The sequence below is a fragment of the Manis pentadactyla genome, chromosome 6 (genome assembly GCF_030020395.1).
Source record: "Manis pentadactyla isolate mManPen7 chromosome 6, mManPen7.hap1, whole genome shotgun sequence".
NCBI lineage: Eukaryota > Metazoa > Chordata > Mammalia > Pholidota > Manidae > Manis > Manis pentadactyla.
In genome coordinates, this window is record NC_080024.1 from 134,816,749 (window position 1) to 134,840,929 (window position 24,181).

General features: G+C 51.1%; 1 protein-coding gene across 10 annotated transcripts in view; it reads left to right on the forward strand.

The window, feature by feature from the left end:
* CTIF (cap binding complex dependent translation initiation factor) overlaps positions 1-24,181 on the forward strand; it is a 294,942-nt gene that overhangs the window by 135,441 nt on the left and 135,320 nt on the right. For all 10 annotated transcript variants that reach the window (XM_036918637.2, XM_036918630.2, XM_036918629.2 and 7 more), the window contains one exon: positions 15,224-15,300. In XM_036918637.2, the coding sequence (XP_036774532.1) occupies positions 15,224-15,300 (77 nt within the window). The remainder of the gene's footprint in view (positions 1-15,223; positions 15,301-24,181) is intronic.

The window sequence follows — 24,181 nt, forward strand, 5'->3', positions numbered from 1 at the left end:
CTGGCAGGAGGTAGCCGACGGTGACTAGACCGTGAACGGGCAGTGTGCACGCCACAACACACACAGGACCTGAGGGACACCCCCTTGGAGTCAACACAGGATTGTGCCAAGCTTGGTGACTTTGACCAAGTACCTTTGCTTCCCTTGCTTCTTTATATCTAGAATGGGACTAATGAAATCTGCCCCTGCCTTCCACCACCTCAGAAGGTTGTCTGAGAATCAAGGAAGAGGACTGTTAAGGAAGCGCTTTGAAAACTGTGAGGCACTAAGTCAAATCCAAGAGCCTCTACAAGGATGTAGGTGGCGCAGATGGCAGCTCCCTGGGCCCGTTGGGAGCCGCTCGCATGTAACACTGCACGTTCCCGAGAGCAGGCAGGCATGTTGGTGGCGACACCGGCCTCTTTCCTCAGTGTTTTTGTAAAATAAAGGGACTCGGGTGAAGGAAATGTCTCGGAATAGACAATCTTCCTAAACTCCCCCAAAATAGCTTCAGTGGAAACAATTGTGGTAATGTCCATTCTGTAGTTATTGTTTTGGTCTACTGCAACATGGGAAAAATCTCTCGGCATTTCCAGCTCAACTGGGAATCAAGTCCACTTCCAGAGGCCTGGAAACAAAGGGATTGTCCTCAAGGGCTGCTCTGGGTCCTCATGGCCCACTGGAGCCGAAGACAATCCCAGGGCTTGTGAACAGTTTAGTTCTTCCTCCCAGCTTCCCTTTGGGAGTCATGTTTGCTTGAGATCTTTGTATTTTCCCATAGATAACTTCTGGGGGGTCATTACCAAAAAAGTTTATTATAACAATACTTGAGATTCTAGATCTTCCTTTCTCCAGTCAGTTACATTGCCTAGGGTCGCAGATTAGAGACCTGAGAATGTTCAGTGACTCTCTTGGCCACTGCCACCAAATACAGTTAGTCCCCTTCTTTGTAAGGTCGTCTTGATGCCCTGCTTCCCACCTTCTCACAAGTGCTCATCTTCCCAGGCCCAGGTTATAGCCTGTCTTGGCTTCTCCCTCCCTGCTCCTTCTCATACTAGTCTGTACTCTTCAAAGAAACTGTCTGGCACCTTTGTCCAGCCCCCCTCCCATCACCTCTCCCTCAAGAGGCACCATGCAGCTCTCCACTGGCCCATGAGACATTATCAGAAGCCCCCAGCAGGGCCTCTGTCATCCCTGGGATGTTTCCCCACCCATTCTTGGCATTAACCACTCCCCAGTGGTTGCCCCCACTTTTCTAGAGCAACCCTATTTTCCTGTCATTTTATCGTTTTCAGAAATCTCAGCTTGTTAGTTATGTAACTAAATGTGATTTCATTTTCTCCTTGTGTAATGACCCTTTTTGACGCCTCTTATTTCCGGCTCACCATTCATAAAAACCAGTTTTCTGCTTGCCTCTATATGCTGAGTCTCCCTCACCTCCTCGCTGCTCTAATACTCCATCCTTCACAGTCTCCTTCCTTTCCTGATTACTCTGCTGGGACATTCTAGTGTCTTTTCTTTCTCAGAACACAGTCCCCTACAGCAGCACTTCTCCAACTTCAGTGTGCATGCAGTTAGCGTGCAGACCTGGCTCACATGCAGATTCTGATGGAGTAGGAGAAGGGTGAGACCCGAGCTCCTCGTTGCTAACCAGCCCCCAGGTGCCAGTCCATGGATCGCACACTTTGAGGGGGAGGACCTTATAACCGTGGTTCCTTAGTGTTGCTTCACAATGGAATCACCTGAAGATTTTAAAACAGACCCATGCCAGTCTTCCACCCTCAGACATTCTGATTTTATTGGCATGGGTATAACCCAGGCACTGGGATTTTTTTAATCTCCCCAGGTGATTGCAGGGTGCAGTGAAGTGTGGAAACCACTGCCTTATTAGCGTGAATACGGCTACACCTTTTATATATTCCACTGTGCTTACCTTGTCTCCCTGCATAGAACTACAGTCTTTTCTAAGGTAGGACCCTTTTATTTTTATTTGTGGATGATTGATTGATTGCCTGATGATTGAATATTAAGCCATTGGGTGCTTTTTTGATAATTAAACCAGTGTGAATAGAGCACTGAGAACTAGTAGAGAACCGTGCTAGATGTCAAGGGGGAACAAAAGTGACGTCTCGCATCTTGCTAGAGCATGGTGAAATCCACAGTGCCAGCCTCGCCCGAGGGGGACTCCCTGTGTGGCATGGTTTCAAGGGCTCTGGACCTGTGTCCTGCCCATCCCTTCCCTGAGGTAAAAAGACAGACTTTATCTCTCTGGCTCACTTACTCCAAACACACCGTCACTAATTTTTTTTGGTTTCCCTTTTGATCTGAAGCGGTGGTGCTCAACTTGACCACCCTTTAGAATCACCTGGAAAGCTTCTGAAATCCCCACTGCCCGGGCTGCACCCCAGACCACTAGCATCAGAGCCTCTGGAGAATAACCTGGCCATCAGGATGTCTTAAAGCACCCCAGGGGCTGTCAGTGAGTAGCCAGGGCTGAGAGCCACCAACTTTAGATTTTTATTGATTGAAATATAAACATAACCCATTTATCCTCATCTCAGGGGATTGAGCTTGTTAGGTCCCTTCCTGAAGCAAGTTCAAATAGCAGTAGGGGAGAGAATGTGAGGACGCAGGGCACCTATCAAACCCAAGAAATTACCACGCAGTGGGGGAAGGCCCAGAGAGAGAAGATAAACTGCTGCAAAATGCACTTGCTGCAAAATGCACTTGACCTCCCAACAATTCTCTAGGGCAGGGGCCAGCAAACGAAGGCCTGTGGGCCAAATTTGGGACCCCACCAGTTTTTATAAATAAAGTTTTATTGGAACACAGCCATGCTCTTATGTCTGCTTTTGCTATACAATGAGAGAGTTGAGTCGTTGTGACAGAGACCATATGGCCTGCAAAGCCTAAAATATTTACTATCTGGCTCTTCATAGAAAAGGTTTGCCAACCCTGCTCTAGAGAGTTGACCCTGCATATTCTTCCCAGCTGCGGTTTATGCATCAACACACATGCTCGGAATTTTTAAACCACTTCTGGGACTCTTCATAATCTTTTGGTGGTTCTGAAAGCAGAGCAGACTATCCCTCTAGATGTTTGAGAATTAATGCATTTGGGACAAGATATGGCTCCCCTCACTCAGCCTCAGGGTGGCAGATCTGGGGTGGCCCATGCTGCAGGCTGCCACTCTGTAACCCCAAGCAATCTCTTTGGGTTGCCCTAGTTTGCTGGACAGATGTCACTGTCCTCACTATGGCCTGTCATGTGGGAGGGCTGGGAGGCCCCGCATGAAAACCTGTTGGATTTAAGAGCTTGGACAGACTGGGATAGGAACGGACTCCTTTCCTGCCCAGGGAGGATGGAGTGAGGGAAGGGCTGCCAGAGGCAGAGGCTCTGGAGATGGAAGGAGGGCGAGGATGGGGGCTGTGTTTGACCAGGGCAGGAGGACAGCCAGGGGGCGTCGGTCAGTCCTCTTTCCAGGCTCTTGTGTTCCCCTCCCTTCTTGAGCCGCCACCATGCCCCTGAAAGTAGGTCAGATCTCTGTCTGCTCTAGAAGTAAGGGGGGAAGTAGACACCAGCTAGGTTGTCAGAGCTGCCAGTGCCTAGCGAGCCTGCCTCAACCAATGGCTGCCCAATTTAATACAACCCATAAAGACTCTTTAATGTGGCAGGGAATCCTTAATGGCTCCATCCACACGACAAAAGGTCAGCCCTGCTTTCTGGGAACGGAACAAGTAATTGAATTTCTGAAATGGTACATTTCCTGTAGTCAGAGAAAGGTACCACTGTGCCCTTAAAGTGTTCACTTAAAAAATTAATAAGTTGGAAGCACTTATTTCTTTCACCAAAGATGTTTACAACAGTATTTATAATTTCCTAGCACAGTTAAAACGCAATTGCATACAGAAACCTTTTTTTAGGCAAGCAGCTTTTTAGGAACTCATCACTATCCTCTGATATCCTATCTTTCTTCCTAACTGGAATGCTCCATGAGACCATGGTCCTTATACCTTTTAATTTTTGATACCATATTTGTCAAGGAGGTCCATTATTTTTGCATGACATTGGTCATATTAATATTTAGCTTGGCGACATGGCTATTTGTGACTTAATTGGGAAGAAGAGAGGGAGAAGAAGCAAGGTACACCCAGCAGCCCTGTGAATTTATGCTTGTGACACTGCAGTTGTCTACAGAGCAAATCTGGGGAAAAGCGTGAGGGGCTAACCCTTCTCATGGCTTGTTGAGAACTGCTCATCATTCATTCATTCATTTTCTCATTCCATCAACAAATGCTTGTTGAGTACCTGCTATGTAACATCTCTGTGCAAAAATCCATTGTGATGGAACCTGGGGGTCTCGTGCCTGAGAAATACAACCCCACTGACTTCTGTATAGGTGCTTGCTGCGGTTGGCACTGGGTCTCAGATCTGCTGCTCTTATGGGCATTGTGTCATGGTTCCATCCTGAGCCTCTGAGTTAATGTCCCAGCTCTGCCGCCTACTCACTGCATCTCTTTAGGTCTGCTATTTAATCAATCGAATCTGTTTGATTCTCCTTTTCCTGTCCTGTAGAATGGATAATAATAGTATCTTCCTCTCAGGGTTGTTGCAAGGGTTGAATTAGCTAATACATACAAAACTCAAAAGTGGTAGACACTGTTACTATCGTTATCATAGCTCACAATCCTTGCAGACATGCCTTAGTTCCTTCTTTGGTAAGGAGACTTTTTGAATACCTTCCAAGAAAACGGAATTGCTCACTCAGTGGAAGGGGTTGTATTTATCAGGCAGGACTGGAGGGGAAGGAAAGGCTTTGCAGGCTGGCTTCCCCCCATTGTTGGGCCGGCTCATCCACATGGGACCGAGCTCAAGGACGCCTCCTTACTGTGCCATCTCCTCCTTCTTTATCTGCTGGCTGCTCTGAGGTGGCCTTGGAGGGAGCCCTTAGAATCTGTTACAAACAGCCAAGGAGTGTACAGGACAGGTTTTCCCACGTGTCCAAGCCGTCTCCTACACATGCTCATCCCCTTCACCTCTTCTCCAACTGTCAGTGTCATCAGTCAAGTGCAAGATTCTCATTGAGCATCTGCAACATGTAAGATGCTATTTTGGAGGTCAAACTAAGGGCCCTGACAGGGGAGGTAGGACCCTGAAGACACCCAGAGTCTCCTAGCCTTTGCCAAGGCTTTGCTTAACATGAGGAGAGTCTTCTCCCTCCTTGCTCTCTCCTTGTACTTCTTAGACACCCTGTGAGCTGCCTGGTGCCCAATGACCTGGCCAGGCTGGTCTGACAAAATGTTTCAGCCACCGTGTCTCTTTGGTTTGGGAGGGAGTTGAATGTCTGTGCAGAGGAGGCTGAGGCTTCAGCAAGCTGCACTTCTGTCCCCTGAGAATGTTCTGGACATAGCCAGGGAGCTCAGGAAGGGACTGGCTGGTGGTCACAAGTGGCCCCATTCTAGGGTGGTATTTCTGGGGGTTTGGGCTGCAGCTTCCCTGCAGGCTCATGAGGGACACGGACGGAAATGCAGAAATCCGCAGGCAGAGGGCTTTCCTAGCACAGGGGCTCAGGTGCAGGGGTGATATCACAGCCTGCCCCAAATGAAGAAAGGGGAGGTAGAGGTGCAGAGGATGAGGGTGGGGTGGCCATGTTGGGAAAATCACCTGTGATGTCTACCCTGTGCCAGGCCTGAGCAAGGCACCTTACATGTCAAATAATCTCATTTAATTCTCAAGACAACCCTCTGGAAGAGGGTTCTTTATTATTATTGCTATTTCAATGAATTCCTTATTATTGCTATTTTATAGGTGAACATAGAAGCATCAGTAAGGTAGGTATCTATCCAGGCTCCCACAGTAGGTGGCAGGGGTAGCATTTAGACGAAACCAGCTGACTCCCCTTTCCAGCTGGGCAGCCCGAATCTGCCCTGCATCAATTCCCCGAGGCCGGCTCTGTACGCACTGGGGCCCGGGCCCTGCCGCTCTTGGGTGCTCCTTTGTCATGGCCTTCCTGTCCGTCCCCCCATGTTCCTGACCAGCCAGCTCTGGCCTGCCAGAGCAGTGGGTGGGACAGTGATGAACCCATTCATTCACTGGAGGCCTTGGAGGCAACCCCCTGCGCGGCGGAGCCAGTGGAGATCTCAGCACCGGGGTAGAGGGGGTTTGGGGCCGGAGATCCCTCCCCATGGCCCACAGAGGTCCTTAAACTTACTGAAACCCGACTCTTGACAGTTTATGTAAGGAGCCACCCCAGTGTACATTCGGGAGAAGCAAGAGCAAAGCCGTTAAAGCACGTCTCCTGGTAATTTGCACGGGGCCATTGCTTTTCTTCTGCTGCTTCTGTAACTTGAGAGCCTTCTGGAGACGCAGAGAGCAGCCTCAAGGATCCCTTCCTCCAGGCGTTCCTTGCACCATGGATGTCTCCCCAAGTGACTTGCCTCTGAGTATCTGGGTATATGTTCTCCCCAGTGGCGTGTGGACTCCTCTGGGAGACCTAAAGCATGAGAGGGGAAGGATTCCCAGAGTGTGAGGATCGCACTGTCTTCTCTTGAACTTGCTTTGTTCATTGAGGATTTAGGGGGAGTTTTTGAGGTTTTGGGTCTTATCTCTGTTAGGGACCAGAATTGGGGCCATATGTATCTTTATTGCCCAGGCAATTTTTCCAGAGGCTGCAGAACAGACTGTGCCATCTCCCTGGGCCACTTGTACCTCCCACATTTCTTGCACATCTTCCTGCCTCTGGCTGGCAGCAGCGTGAAGGTGTTACCCCTCTGAGTACAGCAGTGCTCCCAGGATCCTCAGTGCATGTCCCTCCTTCGGGGTGGGGGGTAGGGGGTGGGGGAGCAGCTCTTTACCCTACTTCCATTCCCATGTGGGGTTGTCCCTGTGTCCGTGAGCAGCAGGGACACCTCTGCGCATCCCAGAATGCCTCTGGACACTTGGTCCTGGAGTTGTCATCTGGATAAGGCCCTGAGCCTCTTGTCTGTGACACGGAGAGTCATAGTCATTCATCCAAAACCCTTCCCCTTCCCCCTACACACACACACACACACACACACACACACACACACACACACACACACACACACTACAATGTAGAAAAAAATTCTAACATTTTCCTGTTGGTCCTTAGTCCCTGCCCTTTGCATCAGTGTTCTCATCCTATTTTTTCTGTTCATTCAGAAACTATCTAGTAAATGTCCTTTGTGCTTGACATTGCCCACAGGGTTCTTCCTGATGTGGCTACCAATGGGGCAGGGAGGGTCGTGTCTGCCCTCCACCACTTCACGGATGTAATAAGGTAATCACAGCACCACCTACGGTTGTATCATGCTGAATTATTGAGGGCTTTTTTAGTTGCAAGTGACAGAAACCCACCACAAAATATTTCGAAGGTAAAAAAGGAGATTATTGGCTCATGAAATAAAAGGAAAGCTTAAAGAGTCTTGACAAAGGAGGTAAGAAGGGCAAACATTTTTATCCTCATTTTCCATGAGAAGAAGGAGAGGGCTGGAAGAGATAACTGCCCAGGTTTGGCCACAGCTGGGACCCAGGTTGCCTAAAGGGTGTGTGCAGTTCACCAGTCAAGATTCTCTGGACTGTTGTAGTGAGGAGCCCGACTTAAAGGGAAAAGGAGGGGGCAGCTTTTATTGGCTCAGTGCATCCACGGACAGTTCACACAGGCCAGCAAGCTAGCCTCTGTAACTGCGGTAGTGCATGAGACAGACCCCCTGATGTGTGATGAACGCCCTGGGCTCTTACCCCAAAGACTGCCACAGGCAAATATTCCTGTGCAGTTCAGGAGCTCAGAGACTCCACTAAAACCTGGTCAGAGAGCCTAATTTAACTGCTCTTGTACAAAAAGGCCCAGTCATTGTAGAGCCAGCATCCATACGGTATCTAGAGCAGAGCTTCTCAGAGTAAGTGGAATTCAGGGTCACGCTCCAGGATGAGACTAGGGGCTGGAGGGACGTGGGAGTGGATGCTGATGGCTCAGAGGCAGCCTCTGGGTCGCATCCCTGTCTACTTCTCTCCCGTTTTATATTGGCACTCTAGCTAAGGTATTGTTTCTAAAGGGTCTGTGCTGATTTAAAAAAATAAATTAAAAGAAAATTTAGAAAACTGTAAATTAAAAATGGGCCAGCCTGCCCGCCCCTCACCTTTTTTTCTGAAACAGATCAGCTTCTCTGAATAGCCCTGCAGCCTAGTGATTCCAGGAATTTAGAAACATTAACTGTTTATTTCAGCTTGGACGTGACCCACACATCCTGCCCGCATGGAGTGAGGTCTTGGTAGCGTAGCTTCTTAGAAACTATGACAAAACATGACCCCCAGCAGGAGAAAGGCCCCGCTATTGAGACAAGCTCATTGCCAGAGGAGCTGTACTTGGTCTTTTCATGGCCCTCTGAGTTGCCAAGCGTGGTGAGGGGAGCCCAGGGCATCTGAGCTGGCTTTGCCCGTGGGTCTGCCCTGCCTCTGTGGGGCTCCAGCTTCCTGGGGTTCCAATGGGCATGACAGAACCGATATCCAGTTCTTCTGTGCCAGACTATTTGTGGGGGCCTCAACTCTTTTCATCTGGAATTTTATGAAGAGAAGGAATAATTTCTGTGTATTTAATAGCACTCTTGGGAGTGACAAGAGCCTGGTGGGACCAATATGCAAGCTTGTGAAGAAGAGGAGAGGGACCATGGTTTCCAAGAGGCCATGATGAGAGTAGGTGCCTGGGCATAATGGGGGCAGACAGGTGTGTCACTGGAGAGAGCAGGGCTGGGGCCACAGGGCTTACCTGGCCAGGATCCTGGTGAGGGTGATGCCCCCCCTTCCAACCTCCTGCACTACCTTCCCTGGGCCAGGACCCAACTCTGGCATTTCACGGCTCCATGCCTCCCCCTGAAGGCTGCATGGTTGGCGCTGGTGCCCAGGTCTCCTGCAGTCTGGGGGCATCCTTCACACAGCAGGGAAAGCTGAACTGTACAGTTCTCTATCCTTCTGCAAAGAGCTGGCATGTGAAAGACAGAAAGATAACAGACTTGTGAGATTGCATGGCCTGGATGATATGTCAGGCCCAGATCCAGGATTAGTGATTGTAGGTTAAAGGTCACAGAATACCAGGAAACTCTTGGGGGGAAAGTGGACATGGAGTTCCATGAAGTGCATATGGTCTCCTGAGCTCAGGGTGCCTTTCCTGCCCCCTCCCGTCCACCCAGCCCCTCCATGGGGCTAGCCAGGAGGTGAGTGGACCCTGCAGGCACCCTAGGAATTCAGATCTCTTCTCAAATAGACCAGAAGCACTGTGAAGGTGGACGCCTGGGCAGCATACTGAGCTGCTGGTTTGCCGGGGGGCTAGAAGACCTGTCCGGACTGAAAGTCTCTGGCACAGCCTGGCACCCCTCTATGGAGCAGCCCTGTGGGTCATGGCCCTGAAGGCTGTGCAGCAGTACAGGCACGGGGTGGGTAGCCCTCCCTTGCCGGGGAGAATCAGATGGCCTCAGGACCACCCCATGTCCCACAGGGTCCTGAAGGACTGCCGCAAGAGGAGCGAGCTGGCGACGTGGGGCAGCGGCTGGGGGAGGCCTTTGTGCCGCGGACACACAGCTGGGACTGCCGTGCGGGGTCCAGGTGGAAGAGCCAGGAGTGTATCAGTTTTCCAGCTCTTCATAACAAAGTGCCACTAACTGGGTGGCTTGAACAACAGACATTTATTGTCTCCCGACTCCAATGGCTTGAAGTGTGAAATCAAGGCGTCGGCAGGGCCGTGCTCCTTCTGAGGGCTCTGGGGCTCTCTCTGCCTCTTCCCGTCACTGGTGGCTGCCACCAGGACTTGGCATTCCTTGGCTTGAAGCTGCATCAGCCCAAACACCGCCTCCGTCCTCACCTGGCCTTCGCTCCTGCGTCTCTCTGTGTCCAGATTTCCTTCTTCTCATAAAAGGACACCAGTCATTGTATTTAGGGCCCACCCTAATCTAGTATAACCTCATCTCAACTTGATCACCTCTGCTAAGACCTGATTTCCAGATAAGATCCATTCACAGGTCCAGATTAGGACTCCAACTAATCTTTTTGAGGCACATGATCCTACCCAAGGCAGCAGGCAAAGAGGGCTGTACAGATGTCACCAAGCCAGATTCTGTGGTCCGGGGCTCCAGCCATGGCCCTCAGATACCCTGGTGCTTCCGTCTGTGCCCACAGAGCCAAGCACATCTCTACACACCCTGTCCCTGAGCCAGCATCACTGGCCAGCAGGTTGAGGTTGTAACATACCTTCTTCTTCTCTCTTGTGCCCCAGTCAAACCCCTTAGGACTCAGCTCAGGTACCACCCCCCGGGCAAAGCCTTCCCTCACCCTTCTCCCAGGCAGGGCCCTCATTCCTTCCTCTGGGCTGCCAGAGGCATCTGTTCAACTTCTGGGGCACACAGCACACATCAGCTAACTCGTTCGTGTTGTCCTGAGCTCTGACGGCTGCGCCTGGGCCTCTTCAATCTGGGGTTCTCCATCTGATACACATAGTAGGCCTTTAGCACTGGTTGAATGAGGAAGAAGCAAGAGTGGATAGATGGGTGGATAGCTGGGTAGATGGATGGATGTCAAGTAGCAGAGGTCTTCCCTGACACCCCCACCCCAATCCCTGCCACCCTCATCCCCTGGCCCTGCCTTGTTATGCTATGAAGCATTTTTCATCATTTGTTATATTACCTGCTTTTGTGTTTATAGTCTCTCCCCTTTCACTAGAACATGTACGCTATAAAAATAAGAACATTGCCTATTTCATTTTCGCTACTGAATCTGCAGTGCCTAAAAGAACAATATTCATAGGATAGGTGGATGGAAGGGTGGGTAGATTTTAGGATGGGGTGGGGAGGGGAGCCTGGGCCCAGGGGAAGTGCATCGTCTGTCCCAGAGTTGGGTATCTTGGAGCCTTCGGGCACATTGCTCTGGTTCAGTGTGCCCTTCCTCACCCCCAATCCAAGGTTTGCTTGTTTGTAGCTGCGATCTCAGGGCGAGGTCCCTGCACTTCCAGCCTGGGGCCAACAGCTCTGCAGGTCCTGCCTTTAATCCTTAGGAAAATCCCCCTCAGGTTGTGAGATTTCAACCTCAGCCTGCCTGGGAATGGGCGGGTTTTACATAACATGTTTCTGCAGCCAGATCAGTAATGTGCTTCCCCACAGCCCTGCATCTTACAGCATCACTGACCTCCTAGGTGTGTGTGTGTTGTTGGGCGGGGTGGGGGGGTGTTTCACGTGTATTCTGCCAGCCCTGCACACAGAGGGGTATTATCTTCCCTCCTACCCTGGAGAAGCTTGGTTTATATAATCTACTTGTCTCCCAGGTCCATTTAGTTAGCAAAAGTGACCAGGTCTTGGAGCCCAAGGGAGAAGGGTTCTCATGCAGAGAGTGCAGGAAGAGCAGGCAGGGCCTGGGACACCCAGAGGATGCTACAGATGCACACTTGAGTCAAGACTGAACAGCACCCAAAGCAGCTGATAAACCAGAAGGCTGGTGTTCGTTTTTAGGGGGATCTCACACCTGGACTGACATTTCCTGGACCGACATCCACATGGGGCTCTTTCAAAGCGTGGAGTGAAATGCTTTGTTGAGTAAAGAACTAGAGCAAAGGCCGATATGTGCTCTTAAATTATTCAGACAATTCTGACACCTGATAAATTTCCCTTTCTGCACTGGAGGGATATTGCCTATCCGAAAAGCAGAGGGATCTCTGGTTTAAAGCCGGAGCACCATCTACCCTGGCCAGGCCTGGACATAACCAGTTCATGCGCCTTTCCAGGTTCCTTACTGGTCGCTCTGGTTACTGGATGCCTCTTGTCTCGGACATGCCCCCCTTTCCAGCCCTGTCTTATGGACCATGTTGTAGGACAGCTGCTTCCTACAGAGAAATTGAGTAAGAGAGGGACATTTTTCACTGTGGCTAGATCTTTCTTTTTAGCATTTGCTATTCCCTCTACCTGGAATATACTGCCACCACATATTTTTTTCCACCTTTTCAAATTGAGATGTAATTTACATACCATAAAATTCACCCTCTTAAAGTGTACAATTAAGTGATCTTAGTATATTTCCAAGGTGCAACTCTCACCACTATCTAATTCCAGAATATTCTCATAACCCTAAGAAGAAGTTCAGTCCCCATGAGCAGTCACTCCCCAGGCCCCTTCTCCTCAGCTTCTGGCCACCACGAATCTACTTCCTGTCTCTGTGTATTTGCCTATTCTGGACATTTCAAATAAGTGGAATCATACAGTGTGTGGTCATTGACGACTGGCTTCTTTCCCTGAGCATGATGTTTTCAAGGTTCATCCCTGTTGTAGTGTGGATCAAAACATTCCTTTTTATGACCATATACTATTCCATGGTGTGGCTATAACACATTCTATTTACCCGGTCATCTGTTAATGGACATTCGGGTTGTTTCCATGTTGGGCTATTACAGACGATGCTTCTGTGAACCTTCAGGGACAAGTCTTACTCTCTCCAGTGACTAAAGGACCTCTGCGCATCTGGACTGGCAGCTAGTCTGATGGCAGAGAAGTTCTCCCTCTTCTGTCGGCCTCATGTTTGCCTCTGATGGCACCTAGATGCCCTTGTTTCGTGGGGAATGTGAGCAGCGTTTCAAGCTGTGTGTGTCACTTGGGACCAACCACCAGGTGACTGATTGAAGCAGGCCCCCCAGTGAAGCTTTATAAATACAGTGCACCCTGTTTTATGCAGGAGCTCCTGAAAGTCCCGTGTAAGTGCCCCAGGGAAGTGCCTCTGTTTATCCACCAACATGCCGGTAGGCTAGGGCTCTAGGTGGCCTTGTCAGTGGGACAAGGCCTCTCAGGCCCTGGCCTGAATTGTTCCTGAAGGAGTCTAACGTGCAGTAAAGCTCAGAAAGTACCTCTGGTGTCATCACTGTCACCATCAACGTCATCTTCCCCACGACCCTGGCCCTCTGCTCAGGGCTGAGTGTGCCAGGACCAACAAGCCAGCTCTGGGCCCGACCCTCGCGGAACTCCCAGTCTTGGCGGAGAGAGGCCAGCAGGGGTGGTTTTCAGGGAAGGCGCAGGTTTTATTCTGTCACCTTTGTCACTTGTTCAGCTCATTTCTGGCCTTGTACTGGGGTGTGTCAGCCTCAGGCCAGAGACACAGGAGGCAGAATTTCCCCATCCTTCCCCCGTGCACCACCTGGGCATCAGGCTCTCTGCTCAGTCCCTCTGCCTTCCCTCACTTGAGCTCCCCATGCGCCTTCCCTGCAAACCACTTCTGCTGGAGATAGGGAAGATGACACGGCCAGCGTGTCAGGGAAGGAGGCCAGGATGCACAGGTCAGGGCCCAGGACTCTTTGAGGCCCAGACAGGGGAGGCTGGCACTTTCTGGGCTTGTGGAAGTCTGAGTGTTGTGAACAGCTCTCTCTGCCCAGCCTCAGAGCTGAGGTCCTAGGCAGGCCACCAGCTTGAGAGGGAGCCTCAGCTTCCTTCCATTGTCCATGAGGGGCACGCCCAGCATGTTCCTGCAGTGACCTGAGGCCGGGAGGGAGGGAAGGAGCCAGCCTGGAGCTGGATCAGGGTGGGAGAGGGGAAACGAGAGGGGAAGACTTGGTGTTTTTCCTTGTTTGTGTTTTGTATTAAAGAAAGCAAATAATATCCTTTGAGAAAACCATTAAACAAAGCACATCCGAAGGCCTTAGAGGCCCATTGTGGCTGCCTGGAGCCCAGAATTCATTCATGCCTCTTGGCCGGATTGTGGAAGGCAAGACACAGGTGGGACAGAGGGACGACTATTAAAGTAAATTTCAAAATGTGTCATACCGTCCCTGGACTCAACAGGAGTCTAGGCCAAGTGTCTGTCATGCCAACTCCCTGGGTCCTCCTGGGCCTGTTGTGCTCCCGATCCCTGACCTCCCGACCCCTGGAAGCTCCCTGAGGCTGCCAGGGCTGCCAGCGTCCACCCCGCCCTCCACTTGGCTGGGGACCAGGCCATGAGAGGCAGCCGGTGGGGCCCTCCACCCTGGAGCACAAATCCACAGGGTGTCAGGTGACCTCACCTAGAGGGTCTGGGCCACCAGCCCCACAGGAACTGCCTGTCTCTAAATCATTCTAAAGCCCTCTGGTCCTCAGTCTCCCTGTCTGTAAAGTGGGGGCTTGGGCTAAGTGAACTCTGCAGCACCCTGGGCTCTGTCACTCTCCCTCCACGTGTGCACGCTCAGGATCCTGTGCTTAGCATGGGGGTCACACGTCTGCTGTGCACTGTGTGTCAGGGCCTGTGCCCAGGCTAGACCACCGCCCCCCAGACCTCCAGGCCTAGGTACCCTTGTCCCCTACCCATCCCAGGCTGCCCATAATGGCATAGCGTGGCCTGTCCCACCAAAACACACCCTCCCCTGTGTCCCACCAGAACACACTTTTCTGCTGGGAAAAGGGCGATGGCTAGAACAGGGCTGGCCATCAACCCAGCTTCTGTAGATAATTCTACTGGGGCCTGGCATTTGCAGAATCAGCCCTGCATGGTCAGTAGAGGGTCTCCAACCTTGATATAAAGGTATAAATAGTTGCTGTCATAGCACATATACAAAAGCCCATCCTTAGAATTTTCCCCAGTTTAAAGTTTTAAAAGGCATTTAGCTATAATTTAAGGAAATAATAAGCATCCCTAAATTATCCCCAGGAGTATGAGAAATGAGGATCTCCAGTAAAAATTGTACACAGCGTTCTGGACTAGGAGGGGAAAGCACATGTCCTGCCTAGCATGTTCCCTCTGCATGAGGCTCAGGCTTTGCAAGGGAGCTGCATCTCCTTGATCTCCCAACAGCTCAGAGAAGACAGTAACATTCCCATTGTGTTAGGAAACCTGACGTTAGAAATGTAACTTGTCTTCAGTCATCAGCCAGTGAATCTGGGATCTGGTCCCAGCTCTGCCCCTAATTCTCTACGGTCCTTGACCCAGTTCATCCACCTCTCTGTACCTGAGTGTCCTCAACTGTAATTTGAGTGACTGGGTATAATAGGGACACATCTACATGTGTCCCTACTATTCTGTAATTCTAGCATAGTTACCTGACAAATTCATCATTTCTAGTCCATTAATTATAATATTTTCCATTTTTCAGTCTAGGTTTGGCAGTTGGGGCCTGGTCTTTCCAAATTCTCAATTTCTTTTTGTCACAGACATTGCCATTGTTACTTCAGTCCCAGAAGTACCTCGCTGTCTTTAGGAAGTGACTAATGACCCCTGTTCCTCCTCCACCATGCAGGGCTACCACCCAATGCCCCATGAAGTGGAGATCGCGCACACGAAGAAGCTGTTCCGCAGGAGGAGGAATGATCGAAGGTAGGAGAGACTCCATCCAGCTCTGGGTTTTTGTCTCCGGTCGGACGTCTGCAGCTCCATCAGTTCTGGCCAGTGTTTTACTTTTCCCAGTCACCAGCTGATGCCTGTGAGATGAAGTGGTTACCGGTGGGGCAGTGGGGGCTACACGTCTCCTGGCTGGCCCAGGCAGTGGATCCCCTGAGGAGTCCTGGGCAGGGTCCAGGTTTTGCAGGAGGAGAAATGTTCATTCCACCGACCTTACAGTGCCAATAGCCATCCTCGAGGGACTAGACCCAGACGACGTGCGTTTTGAGACATGGCCCCTAGGAGGCTCTGGAGCTCATGATTCCAAGGGTATCTTTCCTCCTCCCCAGTCACTGGGAGTTGTCCCTGGCCTATGCTCAGCTCTGCTGTGACAGGTGACACACAGATCAGCAACTGCATGTGCTGCTGCCCTGGGAGTCTTGGAGGAGCTCACAGAAAGGAAGACAGAAACCAGGGTCTCCTGGGACCTCAGAGAGCTGGGTGGCAGCCAGGGGGCCAGAAAAAGTGCTGTGAGGTGGCCCTGGATAGGAACAAGCAGCAAGGGCCAGCGTCCTGGGAGGGTGTGCCTTTGTTGCCTTGAAGGTTTTATTCTGTGGAAAGGTCTTGAAGGTGTATTTCAAATGGAAAACTCCAGGGGCAGAAAAATGTTTGTAGAATGTGGTCATTCGTGCTGAAGGGAAGTTAGGTTATATTTTTTGCTTGAGTATGCATGCATTATTTCTGCATGGAAATATAAAAAAAGGAAAGAGAGAGAAAGGAAAGGAGGAAGGGAGGGAGGGAGAGGCTCCTCCCTGAGGAATTAACATGATGTGTGTTCCCCCATAATTTCCTCTTAGGTAAAGGTGATGGCTTGTGGTTTTATCCTTAATGAACAGAGAATGTTTTCAGAGAGCTAAGAAAAAGCCCAGCCAACATCCCTTACTCAGAAAGGGCTGTGGCTGACCAGGGTCCCTGATTCTTCCCTCCACACATGGGCTCTGAACAAGGAGTATTGGGTGGTGGCCACAGCTTGGGGTGGATGGAAGACTGGCACCCGGAATGTCTCATCATCAGCTAGTGGGTTCAGTGGGTCTGAAACAGTCCCAGATGACTGTGAATGTACAACTAGCTGGGAGGAAGGCTTAGAAATCAAAACCACTGGGCACGTCATGCAGCAGCATCAGAGGCAGAAACTGGTTGAGGAGAGTCAGACCAAGCAGTACTCCAGGCTTGACCAGAGTGGTTATTGCACTGTGTGCTGCCTCTGTGCTGTGCAGCCATTAGGGGCTAATTCCTGGTTTCTGGTGGAGGGAAGAAGTAGGGAGCACCCTGCTAAAGGGGCATGGGATTCATAGGGTCTGGGGAGGAATCGAGTGGGCAGAGGCTTGACATCCCTCCTCCTCTGTCCTGTGGTTCTGAGTGTGTGTCTGGAGGTGTGGGGAGTCCCCAGGCTTCCAGATGACCTGCTTCCCAGGCCCAGCCCATGTCAGGCTACTACTTAGCATTCAGGTCAGCCCCACCTCCATGTGCAGGCCAGGTCACCTCACTCAGCAGGGATCCCCTGGACAGTGGCAGGCCTCCGGAAAGCAGAGGCATGGCCCAGGAGTGTAGGAAGAGGAGCATGACACGCACACTTTGGGAAGCTGACTTCTGCCAAGCTGCACTCGTGTTAACAAATGCCCGGGTTAGGTCAGCACACCTCGCAAAAGGATGTGGACCTGGGACAAGGTCCAAAGCCCAGCAATAAAGATGATTAAAGGGATGGAAAGTATGTCCTGTGAGGAGAGGTGAACGGACTGGGGCCAGAGAAGAGGAGGTTCAAGGAAAGAACGTTCATGCCGATAAACTCCTGAGGGCTTTAGGCAGAGAGGGGAGGGGCAGCTGCCCCCACATCACAGGGACCCAAGCCAGAGGAAGTCACCTGAAATGGGAGGAGAGAGTGCCAAGCCACACCAAGGACGGACTCAGGGAGCAAACGTCTTGACCATCAGGGGCTCAGACTCTGCATTCAGGGCAGCAGAGGCACCCTGGGCAAGTGCTGTGTGCTGGCTGGGCCGCTGCACCTTTACTCACAGTCTGGAACCCCGTACAGTCCATCACTCAGCCATCACGGAGTCCGGCTTTCAGGAGAAGAGCAGGCAGCCAGGTAGTTTAAGGACCTCATTGTCTGGAAGCAGAAGCTAACACATGGGGGCCTCCTGAGTCCTTGGGGGAGCATGTGACTCTGACATTTGAGAAACGGCTGCAGAATATTACCAGGTCTACTCTGACCTTCCCGGCTGGTTATGGATTAAGTAGGAGCCTTACTATGTCCCAAACCTTTATATTTGACCTTGATAATACTTTTGTACAGCAGAGTAACTTTCCTTGTATGTGGGGGCTTCCAGCACACTGGAAGGGCCTTGCATTCTCTAGGAACAGCAGGGAGCAGAGAGGGAGGTGGCCAGAATCAGGTTTGGTGGCCATGGGGGTACAGCCAGCATCTGCGTCATGCCTCTGCCCGCACCCGCTGCTGTGGGGAGAGCAGGTAGTATTTCCCCATTTAAAAGACGGACAACTGAGACAGGGACAGTACCCGAGATTGCTCAGGTAAGAAGTGGCAGAGCTGAACTCACCTCTACTGGACACAGATCTTGGGCCCTTTTGACACCACAATCTCAGGTGGTCCTTTGGCCAAAAAAAGGCCAAAAGCAGGGAGCTGGCGAGTGCCTAACTGGGCTGTGGCTGCAATGTCCCATGAAGGGTAATGTCCTGCTCTATCCTCCCTTGTCTCTGTGGCTCTCCATGGAATGCCTGCCAGGGTCTGTGGCCTTCTGTCAGCCAGGTGTCCAATAGCTTCAAACTCCACACAGCATGAGCGGGTGGCTGAACCTGGGATTCTGTGATGCTCGGCAGCCTGAAGCACGCATTCTGCATTACATCTGAGCTCCAGCTGGAATTGAGGGTTTGGATACGCTCTTACTGCTTTTCTTTTCAAGATTTCGAAGTCTGGGGCACATACCCTGGAATTAGGCACTGGACATGAACCCCACTCCTCCGATTGCTAACTCGTGGTCTGGGCAAACTGCTACATATTTTTAAAACTCTACTTCCTCTTCTGTAAAATGGACCTACTCATGGAAAGGCTGAAAGGAGCTAATCCTTGTAAGAACCCTGGAAATGGTCTTCATGCCAGCCCACTCTTCAGATCAGAGGGGAGTCTGAGGTGCTTGGGAAGCACTGTAAGATGGGGCACATGCAGCAAGGGTGAGCTGGCATCCCATGATCTGACCCCCCCCTGGGTTTGCTTGTGAGCCAGCGAAGGAGACTCCCCCAGAGCAGCTGTCTGCAGGCTCTGCTCCCACATTCCGTGGGCTGCTTCCAGGGACTCTGTGATTAAAACTGACTTGTGGACGCCTTTTCCTCATTTTGCAGAAAAAGGTTAAGATCATGAGCTGTGCATAGGCTTTCTCCTGAAAAATGTACGCAGCACTTGGACAACTGGTAACCACTTGTTTATTTTGGGAAACTCGTCAGAGATGTTTGCTGACTTCAGACAAAATTATGCATTTCATGATAATGAATGTACTAGATGAGTATTTCATGCATTCCTCAGAGAGCAACGTGCCTCCGGGCACCATCTCCCCCCAAGTTAGAGACCTGCTGACTGGAAGGGGGGCCTGCTGAGATTTGTCTCCCACCCAAGCTACCTCTCCACAGGCTGCGGGGCAGAGGCGTGGGCTCGTGAGAGGAGAGTCCTGGCCACGCCGCTGATGCCACTACCAGCGTCTGTCTCTTGGGGGCGAGGGGGGATTTTCTCTACTCATTCCCCTTCCCTATTCCATTTGAAGAGATGATCAAACTGAGCAGTGAACAAATGTCCGAGTGTATGTTCCCTGGAGTGCCAACTCTGGGAGGGTGATTAGCAGACAGGGTGCCCTGGGATCAACACCTATAGACAGGAAGGCAGGGAGCGGGATTGGGCCAAGGGGAAGGGGAGCTGCAGCACAGTCTGTGTGGGGACTTCTGTCCCTACAGGGAGTTCTGAAGTTGGGGTGACTCTTTAGAGTTCCCCCAAGACAGAGTGGAGGGGCAGGCCTTCCTGCCCCCTGGTCATTGGATGGGGCTGCCACAGACTTGGGCCGGCAGCTCTTTGCTCCCAGGGCAGTACCTGTCCAGGCTGACAGCTGTCTGCCACAGTACGTCCTACAGCTGGGGAGTGATGCATCATTCCTGAACGGGACCTAAGCGGCCATCCCAGCAGACACCACTGTGAAGCACTGTTTAACTCTCCAACTCAGACTGATGGAGCAGCCCTCTGCTCTGTAGTCTGGCCTCTGGAGAACACCAGAGAAATGCCAGATGTGGCCCCTGCGCTCAAGGGCCCGAGGTGTGGCTTGCCCAATGCTCTCTGGCTCCAGACGCCACCGGAACCTGGTGTGTGGCTGTGCGCAACCGAGTGTTCAGGGAGAGGAGCCAGCAGGGGTGAATGAGGAAAGTTTCCTGCAGGAGGTGGGCCCTGAGCTAGCTGCAAGAGCCCGGGAGGGTTGGGAAGGGAGATGGGAGGAGCCTGAAAGCCCCAGCTAAACAGGTGCAGGAGCCAGGATTCCCACCTCTCCAGAAGCCACCCCACCAGCCTCCCTAGAAGCAGAACCAGATGGGCAGGGCTCCCTGCAGCCATGACTCCCACTGACTAACTAGAAGGGGATGCCAGAGTTCCCAGCTCCCAACGACCCTGGCCCAGTGTTGGAAGTCTCAGTAGACCCTGCAGGCTCCAGAGCCCAGCCTCTGAGCAGTTAAGAGTGAAGCAGCTAATGGAGGCATTATCCGGCCATCGCATGAAGCCTGCGCAGCTGGGGAGACAGGAGAGCCCTTCTCCAAATTAATTTGTCTCATTAAGTGAGGTCTCAGATTGATTAATTAACTCCATGTGCAAAGCGGATTTGAAAGGAAGAAGAAAATGCCATGGTCATCCCCGGCTACTGTCAGATGGCTCTACGTACAGGAGGAAGGAGAATGAGCTGTCCCCACATCTGCGAGTGCCACCTCCTCCCTGGGTCCCCAGGTGACGTAGGCAGACCACATCCAGGACGATACAGGATGAGTAGAGCCTCCAGCAGCTCTTGCTGCATCTGTCCTATGATTAACCATGACTATGGCTTGCTGTCCTATAATTGCAGAACCGATTAAGAATCTTGGCCCTCTCTCCCTTCCTCTGCCAGCATGTGCCCAAACCCTCCCTGGGTGCCAGGCTCTTTCCCTAGGGATGAAGTTAGCGTCAGCCATCAGATCTGATTATGCAAGCCCTCTGTGACATCATCTAGGTTACTGAAGAAAACAAACTGGGCAACTAGAGTTAGTGATGATGGGATGCAACTTTGTGATATACCAAAAATCCTGAATTATATAATTTAAAACGGAGAATTCTGTGGTATGTGAATTATGCCTCAATTTTTACAAAAAATTTTTAATGAACAAGGCAGGTCCCAGGATAGCATTCCCAGGGGGTGGCAGGGCCATGGCAACACTCCCTGAATCGAGATGCTTGCAGGGTTCCCCAAATATATCCAGCTAGTAATCCATTCACAAAAGGATACAGATTTGGCCTGGCCAGAACTTGGTCTGTGTGAATCTCTGCTAGCTACTAGTGGTTGCATCTTTTCCTCCAAATCTTCTGTTGGGGATCTCTTTGGAAGACATGATGTCTGTATTTTTCTGATATTTGAAAATTGGAACGGTATACACATGGCTACAGTCTCTAGCACTTTGTTCTCCAAGAGTTCTCAGACATGGGCAGGGGTCATTTATGATCTCGGTGAAGAGTCCTATTTTCCTGAGCTATGTTGCTCCATCTCTTGGGCAAGAAGACGAGAACTCAGAGTGCCCATCTCTCTCCCACGACTTTCCCCCAGGCCCTTGGAATCATACAGATGCTCTAGCAGGGTCTGCCTTTCCTGGTCCAATTCTGTGCTCCAACAGAAGGCTAACCTTTCTTTCAGCTGCTCCCTTAATTTTATATCACCCACTCCATCTGCATGTTCATGCTTCCCTCCTCCTTCTCACTCTAAATACAAAAATATAAGGTTAGAATTGTCATTAACACTCAAGCCCACTCCTTGACACGCCCTGACAACTCTGCCCCATGCTTTGATGGTCAGCACTGGTTCTGGGCGACCCCTCATTCCATTCTAGAATCCATCTGAGCCCTCCTGCTATTCACATCTTGGTCCGTGGACAAGCACCCTGGAGGTGCCCTTGCCTCCTTAAACCCCTTTCTCTAAGTCATAGCTGCTCTCTGGAGCTTGCTGTTCCCCTTAGCACCTTAGATCATTCTGTCAGTCATGGAGTCCTTCATCCTATGAAGATGACTGAGCCCCAGATCTTGCCAACCAGAAACTGATGAGGAATTAACCTCATTTGGAGCCTTGGATCTATTCATCAGCTCATTCATCTGAACTGTTCAATTAACCCTTTTGGAGATATAGCCAATCTGCATTATTCAGGGATTCCATTTTGCAAATTCACCTACTTGCTAAAATTTAGTTGTAACCCCAAAATCAATACTGTGCTTTCAAGATCACTCATGGACATGCACAGTGGTGAAAAATTTGAATTGCCCGACATGCACAGTCCAGCTGAGAGCGAAAAGCAGATGCTTTGCTTTCTTGTTTCAGCTCTCACACTGCAAACAAGTGTCCCTTTCACGATCTATTTAGTGCCTTGTTTTTTACAGTTGTCTACTTTTTTTGGTGAATTTGCTGTTTAAAATGCCCCCAAGCATAGACCTGACGTACTGTCTAGTGTTCCTGAGTGCAGGAAGTCTGTGATGTACTTTATGGAGAAAATGTGTGTCTTAGATAAGCATAATTCAGGCATGCATTATATATGGTCATGATACATATTTTTTCATGATAGATATATTGCTGTTAACGAAGAGTTCACCACTAATGAATCAACATTATATATTAAATGTGGTGTCTTTAAGCAGGAACACACTTAAAAGGAGGTTATATATTGGTCAGTCAGAGAAAATGTGACAAGAGGCTTGCAGAAACCTAACCCTGTATTTCCCCTGGGAGCAACGGTTCAGTATTCCCTAATTCAGTATTTGCAGGGCTTTATAGAACATAAGTACTATGAATAATAAGAATTAACTGTGCTTGCTCTTTAAAAGGGTAGAGAGATCCTTGGGGTAAAGGACTATGTTGTGAGTGATGGGATTTCAGGCCCATGTGATTCATCTTGTGCATGCAGTGGGGGTAAAGCTGGGGAAGGAGAAGGGGGAGGCCTTCCTGTGCTGGCTGTCACCTGGCTTAGGTTTCACTGAGGGGACCACTGCCTCATTTGCCCCATCGTGGGGTGACACCACTGCTGACTGAAGCCCTCCAGACTGTTCAGGCCCACAGTGACCATCATTGTCATCCTGTCACCGGGAGCCCAGGGGACAGCGAGACGGATCACCCGCCCATTGCCCGAGGTTTGTCTTTATATCTCAGCAAGGAAATTGCCCTCATTAAGTCCCTGCTAAAGATAGATAAGAAAATGGAACAGGCAAACCCCCACCTGGCAGACAGCCGTGTCACATTCTAAGCAAAATGAGTCAGATAGGAATTATTTTTAGGATCCTTCTCCTCCTCCCCACCGCCCACCCCCAAGCGGGTGCTCTTGGAAAGAAGAACAGCTCATTTCTTGAAGCCAGATGTCCACATCTGTGTGTGATGGATGTGAAGGCCCTGACACTCCTGGAGAAGCCCCCGGCCTTGGTGCAGATCACAGATGATCCTTTCACCAGTGCAGTGAGTCACGCAGCACTGCAGGCAGAATGGGCTGCCGAGGGGGCCCTGGTCAGGCGGCCCACCACTCACCGATGAGCGAGGCGCTCTCTCAGGGATGCCCTTTCCTGGCACACGCTTCATGCTCAGGAACTACTCTCCGCATCTCACTTCATGGGAAAGGAAACAAGGCCCTGGGATCCTCTCCTAGGGAAGGACCAGCATGTCTCTTGGCCCAGGGCCTGCATTCACACAGGGGCCAGTTTGTGCATCTTGGCAGACCTCCTGGTGCAGGGCCTGCCCACCCTGCAGTGGCATCTCCCAGTCTGTGCCCACTGCTGGGAAGCTGAGCGTTGCTCTTTCTTGCTAACTCTCTTCCCCTTTATCCTGCTATTGGGATTCATTCAGAGCCCCTGACCCCTAGATGGCAGAGGAGGTCACGGAAGCTGACAAAAGAGGAAGTAGGGGCAAATGCCTGGTGGCCTGGAGGGCAGGAGGGTTGATGAGGAAACTGGCTGTAGAAGGGGAAATGCCATCTCCACTGGGTCTGCGTCTGGGTCGGGAAGTAGAATGGACACCCCAGGGACCAGCCACCTGAACTGGTTCAGTTACTCCTCCTCAGAGGTCTTAACTTCTCCTTCTCTGCAATGCTAGGCATTTGGGAGCTGGCTCACAAATGTGCACCCCCAACCCTTCCTGCCTTGCTGGGGCAGATGGAAACAGGCGACTCTGAGGGCCCCGAGTGACTGGGCTTCTGGCTCCAAGCCTTCCCTGGGAGCATTGTGCGTGGTGGGCAGCCCAGGGCCTGAGTCAGCCCTACTGGCTTCAAGACAAGCTTGTCCCTCACCAGGCAGGGGATCCTGAGGAAATGGGGATGCTCGCCAAGCCCGCTCTTCTTCTTGTCCCAAGGACAGTGATGTGCAGCCTGCAGGGATGACATGTGATGGCAGGTACACAAGAAGTCCCAGAGGCCAGCTGGGGCTTTCAGTACAAATAACCAGTGCCCCTTCTATCTTCAGCCCAGCCCATGTACCCTCTCCAGGAAGTTCCAGAAAGGCAGGCCACATCTGCTGCTCCTGCGTACATCTTTTGGGACCAAACCTGGTCCAGGTCTGCCCCCTGGGCAC